At 36.3% G+C, this 7,654-nt stretch overlaps 1 protein-coding gene across 1 annotated transcript; it reads right to left on the bottom strand.

Annotated features, from left to right (window-relative positions):
• Nucleotides 1-2,590: 2,590 nt before the first annotated feature.
• Nucleotides 2,591-7,225, bottom strand: LOC133867390 (protein SET DOMAIN GROUP 41). The gene is made up of 5 exons (XM_062304132.1): nt 6,452-7,225; nt 6,316-6,355; nt 6,112-6,218; nt 4,613-4,711; nt 2,591-3,820 (listed from the first exon to the last, which is right to left on the bottom strand). Exons 1-5 carry the CDS (start codon nt 7,172-7,174, stop codon nt 2,801-2,803), a joined length of 1,989 nt encoding a protein of 662 aa, XP_062160116.1. The 5' UTR covers nt 7,175-7,225; the 3' UTR covers nt 2,591-2,800.
• Nucleotides 7,226-7,654: the final 429 nt, after the last annotated feature.

Below are 7,654 nucleotides of genomic sequence, written 5' to 3'. Positions count from 1 at the left end.
GACCAAATCCGTCCCCCACTCATGTTTTCTCTCTGTTGCTCCCATAAATTCCTAACCTTTAACCTTTGGATATGATTACTAATCCGTTTTGGGGGGATTTTTTTTTTTTTTTTTTTTGTTTCTTTTAAAAGGGAAATGTTTTGACTTGGCATAAAGGAAAAAACAATTTTTATGTTTTGAGTTTCTTAATACTTTTTAGAGTGTGTTTTCTGTTTTTTTTTTTTAATTATTAAAACAAAATAGAAAATATTAAATTTACAACACCAACACAATAATTACACAACAACCCCTCACATGAGGGTGGACCTCACGCATTGAGACCCACCCTCATGTGAGGGGTTGTTGTGTGACTGTTGTGATGGTGTTGTGTATGAATCAAATCCCAAAAAAAATAATCTAATGTAATATAAAATGAGAAAGTAATTTTTTTTTTTAAAAAAAAAAAATAGACAAAAAAACAAAGTCCTTAACAAATATGGCCAAAACATTTCCCTAAGCATCTTGCTTCTGATAAGGAATAAAATCTCTAAGGCCCAATGGTTGGTAAGACTTTTAAAATTATAATTGGATTTGTGATGAATTATTATTGGTTTTAATCTAATAGTAATGCTAAAAATCACGTCAAATTAAAAAAAAAAAAAAAAAAAAAAATGTTATCAAGTATTAAAAAGGCAAAAAGAAAGTATTTTTTTTATAATGGTTTTTGAGAGTACCTAATATATCACATTTTTTAATGCAAAAAAGATTAATATTTAATTGGAAAGAAACAATTAAATATTCTTTTTTTTTTTGCTGCGGAAGCGGAATCCGAACATATAAAAACTAGAGCCGCGTGAGATGCGTGTTTGGATAAGAAGAGTCTCTGTTGGCATATATTTTGTAGGATGGGGTGTAGCTGTCGGCATGGACGTGGCTGGATTTGGATTAGCCGATTAGGGCAACGGGTCCCATTGAACCACGATCGTGTGGCCACGTTTCCGGTTTGCCCCATGCCAACAAGAAAGGGAGAGATATCATAGGAATATAGGGGCCACCTCAATCCTCAATCATTTTTGTGTGGTTAGACAGCTTAGACCGCTGGTTGGGCTTCATTGTAGCATTATTGTTTATGTATGTAACCTACTATTCCAGGTTTTTTCTAATCTACTGGTCGGTCAGACAGACAGACAGACAGACACTTTATAGTTTATAGGTTCTTGGTTTCCTTTCGTGGACTTTACTTGAATGTTGCAATATGACACTCTTCTACCCCTTACAAAAAAAATAATAATAATAAAAATAAAAAAAATTCAAATTTTGCAATTTAGGTTGTTTATAGGCATCAAAATGCTTGAAAAATGTCACAAATTAAAAAAATAGCATGTTACAATTGATAAATGAGTATATTTTTATCAAGTTTTTACTGATAAAAATTTGAGTAAAAAACTATATTTTGATTTTATGAATAAGAAGTTTATCTGCAAAAGTGAAGATGAAGCATTTTCAAAGGGAAATTATTTTTTATTATCTCGATAACATGTCATATTTTTAATAGGTGGTATTTTTCAAGCGTTTCGATACCTAAAAATGGCTTAAATTGTGTAATTTGAGAATCTAATTTTATTTTTTTATTTTTAAATTATAGAGGACCGTGATCCTTTTTTTATTTTTTATTTTATTTTTTTTTAAAACCCAGTAAAGTTTTGATGCTTTAATAGTTGTCATATATCAATAAATTAATTAATTATGAAATCATATTTCCACCAGCGAGAGTTTGAATGGCTAAAAAAAAAAACGATTAGTTTGAATGAACATCTAAATGTTGTGCACCTGAAAATAGTTTCTTCAACAGCTCCTTTATAATTAATTCACAACTAGTTCCTGCAAGTAAAAGGGTATTTCTTTTGCTTTAATAAAGAGACGATCTTAGATTCAATTCATGTTATTGGTAGGAAATGCCATATGAGAGAGGGGGAAGACTGCCCTCACTCCTCAGTACCCTGTACTATATATATAACCTTCTCTCACTCTTTCATTCAAAAGTGCTGATAAGCTGGGCTGCCCAGTTGAAACAAAAAGCAAGCCCAGGCCAAGGCATCCAACAAGTTGTACCTGTCTTAATAGATTTGTTATAAAGATATGTACAAAACAGAACAAAATAATAGGTTGTTAATTTTAAAATTAGTAAAAAGTAATGATGTGATATAAAATAAAAAGAATTTGTATAAAAAAGTAAAAAAAATTTGTATTATAGTGAATTTTTTTATTTGAATAGTAATAAAAAATAATTGATGTGATATAAAAAGTGATAATATTTTGATGTTGATTAGTAGTGAAAAATATAAAAAAAAAGTACATGACCAGTTGCTATTCCTGTATTGTACTGTATTGTTGCTCGACAAACAAGCCCAATAAATCATGTCATCATTTTCACGTATCCTCCAACCACCAAAATAAAGAAACATCAAATCAAATCATGTTGACAGATTGGTTTTTCTAATAGATTTGAAAAAAAAAAAAAAGAAAAAAAAAAAAAAAAAAGAAATAAGGGAGAATTCTTCGACAGTGTTTAGTCAGAAGACAAATTGGTTCCTGAGACGTTAAACTTAAGTGGGCTGTTTAATCAGAAGCCACATTGATAAAACTTGCATGGTTAGGCACTTGGGTCACAAATCTCCTCACAAAACCTTCCATGATAATGTACTCTTCAACAATAGCCTTAGATAAATGGCTCTCATGCAGTCTCTGAGCAACCACCTCAAGTTAATCAGTACTACTCAGACAACGCATAAATTTCTCGTAAGTTTCACAGTTTCAGAGCTCAATTTGTTGCATGAGAACAGTTTATCAAAAACTCTTCACAGTCTAGAATACTTCGGGTGTGATCAGTCAAATGGGAATGCCGACCGTAACATATGCTTGCTAAATACCCTCCATACAGTAAGCAATGGACACCAAGCTGAAAGATATACATATGTGCTTCACATATAGAAACACTTCCCTCAGTGCCACGATAAGAATCAACAGCAGTGCTGCTAAGATGGGGTTCAACACTCGTACCGGAATATTTCATAGTTCCAAGCCAGCCGAAGTCAATGGGATCTTTAAAGACTCTCAAAAACTGGCAACCGTGAATCAGGAAACTCCAGACCTTTTGTGTAATATTAGTGACACAATCAAGGAACTCACTAGATATGCCCTCAAAATCTGCATTTTGAGGTTGCCTATGATATAGAATGCCTTTAAAGTTTTCCATCAATGAGCACTTAGAACATATGTATTTTGAGAGAGAAGAAAGGTTTGCTACAGGCAGACCCTTTTTTCCAAAATCACTCCATACTGAGCTTCTAGCAAGAGTTAATAAGGACTCCCCGGCACTTGTCCAGAAATTTGCAGTAGATGCAATCAGAGAAGATTCGGACTGAAACAGATGGTGAGTTGCACCTGCAAGCAATAATGAGTATGCTGCACTGGTCCTTTTCAAGTCTAGAGCTTCCAACAGATGCCCATCCACTTCGGAATATAGCGCCAACAAGTCACTTGCATGGACTTTATATGCTGAAGCCAGGGTTGTATAGGCATTTAGAGAGAGGTAGTGCAGGGGATGCAACTTAAAGGTTGGCTGTGATTTTACTTCCCTACCTTCTAGCTGCTGCTTATAAAGGAGACCTCGACTGAGGATGTCCTCAAGCTTCTTGCAACACAATTCCGGATCACCAACTGACAGATATTCAGTTATAACATCATCAACGTAATCAGTCAACCTTCTAATTGCGTTGTCACTATAGAAGTTGTGATCAGAACCCAAACTGGAAGAGTCGAGAGTTGCAGCAGAAATTTCCTGGAGAGGAACTAACACAAAACTTTAACATAAGTTGAAAATAATCTTTCACAGAGCTCAGAAATTTCCATATTTTCAAAAAAAAAAAAGTAATTCTCAGTCAGATGATGTGAGGTTCAGAGAGGTGAAAAGTGAAAGTGAGTAGACGGTTAAAACTTGCAATAGTACACTGTTCAAGGTTGAAAGATGTTCATCTTAGAAAAGTTACCAGAACTATGAAAGGGAAATAATAGAAAAAACTGGAAAAAATGTGAATATTTATTGATAACAAACCAATAATTTCTCAAGTTGCAATACTATGCAGCTCTATGAGGGCACAAGAGATGTGATAAAGAGAGTAACTAACATGAACTGTTAGAATAAGTTATGCAGCAATCAGAGTAACCAGGGAAAATTTTGAAAATTATGTATAATGTTTTTTAGAAATATCCTCAAAGAAGTAGAGTTAAAATGAGACCATTAAACAACTGAGGAATACATGAATGAGAATCTAAATCTAATGTCAGTATTGGCCTGTGTTGGGGTTCAATTGTAAGAAATTAGGTAATGGTCAGGGAAATGTTGGCTAATTGGCCTGTGATTCCTTCTCCACAAAAAATAAATAAATAAATCCTGGCCAAAGGGTCGAAAACATACACAAAAAACTTGAAACAAATAGGATCAATAAGTAAAATAGGAATAAGAGAAATGGAAATATATCATTGGGTTGCAGCTACAAGGTCCTAGATTGAATCCAAAGACATCTAAAAGTTCAGACAAATAGACAGTACACCTTTTTGCCCGAAATCTTACTTGCAGAGTATGATCAACACAAGTCAGGGGTGAAGCATTACATCGCGTACAACAACAGATGAACCGATACTTTGACCATAACTCTGATTGCCTCACTGCCTGGGGAAACAATGTGCATAGAAGATTAGAATGAAAGAACTTAGTGATTTAGATAATAAATAGATTTTAAAAGGACTTCCTACCCGCCCGCGGGAGGGGGGGGGGGGTGTGGGTTGTTGTGTGTGTGCACGGAATAATGTCAAATCCCAACAAATTAATGAAAAAATTGAATGAAAATGACAAAAAAGAAAAGAACTAGAAACATCCCACATGATGTGCTTGATGATAGATGTTTAACTTCAAGTGAATCTCAAGTAAGGTAATTGTATATATAAAATAAAATGATGTTAAAAGAAATAAGATGTGATTTCCACCTAAGCCATTTCTTATACAATAGTTTAAGTATTGAAGCAAAACATTATTTTTTGCACAAATTAAGTAAAAATGTTGTCATTCAAATATAATGATTTGCACTGGAGATCCAATAACATAATCTGTAGGATACATAATTGCATTAGTGGTTGAAAATGGTAAAACCGCAATAGTTGGGGGCATGTGAATACACATTTTTTTATTGTTTCTTTATTTGGCAACTTCATCGTAAGAGACGTAACAATCTCCCAAATGAGTCCAGAAAATTTTTTCAAGTGAAATGCAGCATTAGCTATTAGCTTTACTATGATTTTCCAAAAGAAGGAAGTCTATCCTTATTGAAATTTAGCAGAATATTTAATATTTTTTGAAGAATATACACTGATGGGTATCATCATTAATCGAATCCTATTTATGATTTATTGGAAAATATCAAAATAGCCCCCTGTGGTTTGAGCTTTTATGAATTAGCTCCATGGCTTTTCCATTTTATTGATTACATCCATAAGATTTGAGGCGGTATCAAATAAGTCTCTCTTTCCCTGTTTTGTTAAATTTTCTAAAGGCTTGCTTGTGAAATATTCATTATGCTCCCAAAAAAAAAAAATCCCAAAAAATATAGGAAAAAAAAAGACTTCCATGGCCATGGAGACTTGTCATAGATGGCGATGGATCTTTTTTTTTTTTTTTTTTTTTTTTTTACCCTTTTTTCGGTAATTTTTTGTTTAGGATTAAAAGGAAATTTCACTGAGTAATCCATCAGAAGATTGATGGAATAGGGACGGAGCATGGATCTAATTGACAAAATTAGAAACCAAAGGAAAAATTGATAAAAGGCAAAACCATATGGAGCTATTTTGATATTTTTCCTATGATTTTACAAACTCAAGTCTCAACCACATTGAAGCATCATGCAGTTCAAGGCTTTTAGGGCTCACATGCATAATTAAAATTTCAGACAAGCATAAAAGGAGGAGCAAAAACACAAGATGAAATGTTTAAGAAATCAAGCAAAGCGCGTCATTTTATGCATTCAAGCTTAATGATATCTAAAAATGCAGGTCATGAAATGGAAGAAAAAAGCATACCGTAGGCTGCAACAAGTCGGTGTAGGCAACAGTAACTTCCTCCCCTTTATTAATCCTCTTAATGCTCCTAACAACAATTCTTGGACCATTATTCTCGCAAACCTCATCTACAACAATGCACACACCAAAATTCAGTAATACAGGTATAAAATTTACAAGCCCTAGAGTTGGGAAAAAAAAAAAAAAAGAAAAATAAAGAAACACCTTTCGTTAATTCACTAATGCTACAAACACCACTCTCTATCTGCAACAAAATATCAAAAAACCAATCAAAGCTCACTCACACCTCTCAATTCATCCACAAAATGGTTGAAGAATCGGTAAGAGCTCAGCTCCTTACTTGAGCCTCTCGGCGGTGGCCAGCGCAGGGGACAATCCGAAGGCTTGCCTGGGCGCAACAGGCCGGCGGAGAATGCAGCGAAATACGGTAACAAGCGTTGGGAGAGCAGCTGTGGTTGATCCAGCAGAAGCTCGGGCCGTACAGGGCAATGCCGAGGGTGCGCCCGGTGTTATCCTGCACCTCCACGGCGTTCGTTAGCACCAAGCACAGCGCCGCCTCCAGAGCGACGCCGTCCAGTTCCCAGGCCTCGGCCTCGTGGCCGTCTCGCATCTTCGTCGCTGCCGCCATGGCCGCAGCGCCCTCGCGGATTCTTCCGACGAACTCGTTATCTCCGGTCGTCGCAAGGAGTTTATCGCGGTTAGTGAGCAAGCCGGCGATCCGTCCGTCGCGGAGGGTGCGAGACGCTGCGGGGAGGGATTGGAGGAGGCGGAGGGCGGCGCGGAGGTCGGAGGTGTCTGCGGTGGCTGAGGAGCGGGATCGGAGGAGGTGGAGTTCGGCGGTGGAGACGTGAAGAGAGGAAGAGGAGCAGAGAGGGGAGCAGTAGAGGAGGGAATTGGTGGGGAGAAGAGGGGGATAGGGGAGAGGGGAGAAGCAGGAGGAGCAGTGAGAGAGGAGGAAGGCATCGTGGAGGGAGTACGTGAGAGGAGGGAGTGGCGGGGTTATGTCTTCCCCCATTTCCATGTCTTCGCTCGCCCTCATCCTCATTTCCATCTCCACTTCCATTTCTCCGCTTTCTCACGCGTACGTCTTTACTTGCATATGTGATATGCCGAACCATTAAGGCCAGCCCAAATTGCCATTGTCTGGTTTATTTATTTATTTTATTTTTTGACACGTCGAGGAGATGGAGATGTGAGTCGGTGACCTCCTATTTAAATAAAGCGTAATTCTCCGCCAATTGAGCTATTTTTTAAGGAAAAATAAAAAAAATAATAATAAAAAAAAACCGAAAAGATTAATTGCTTTCTTTGGTTTGTGTTTTTTTGGCTACTAAAAGCTTATACTGAGTCATAGTTAATAAAAACTAATTTGTCACGGTAATTTGTAAAATAAAAAAAATTATAGTAAAAGTAGTAAACAACATTGGTAAGGGCATCGTTTATAGACAGAGTCATTAACAATCATTTAACGTCCAACAACCGGACGCTCTATAAGCTCAATGCCAAGCTTAACAATGTTTCCTCATTGGTAATTTGGTGATTA

Source organism: Alnus glutinosa, chromosome 4, assembly GCF_958979055.1.
Source record: "Alnus glutinosa chromosome 4, dhAlnGlut1.1, whole genome shotgun sequence".
Taxonomy (NCBI): domain Eukaryota; kingdom Viridiplantae; phylum Streptophyta; class Magnoliopsida; order Fagales; family Betulaceae; genus Alnus; species Alnus glutinosa.
The sequence above is the reverse complement of the archived record's forward strand: the minus strand, read 5'-3'. Positions and strand labels throughout refer to the sequence as shown.

Coding starts and splice junctions, on each gene's coding strand:
- LOC133867390 (XM_062304132.1), bottom strand. CDS start 7,174: ATGGAAGTGGAGATGGAAATGAGGATGAGGGCGAGCGAAGACATGGAA. Junction 6,219..6,315: donor CATTAGTGAATTAACGAAAG/GTGTTTCTTTAT, acceptor GCATTGTTGTAG/ATGAGGTTTGCGAGAATAAT. Junction 4,712..6,111: donor CCGACTTGTTGCAGCCTACG/GTATGCTTTTTT, acceptor TTGTTTCCCCAG/GCAGTGAGGCAATCAGAGTT.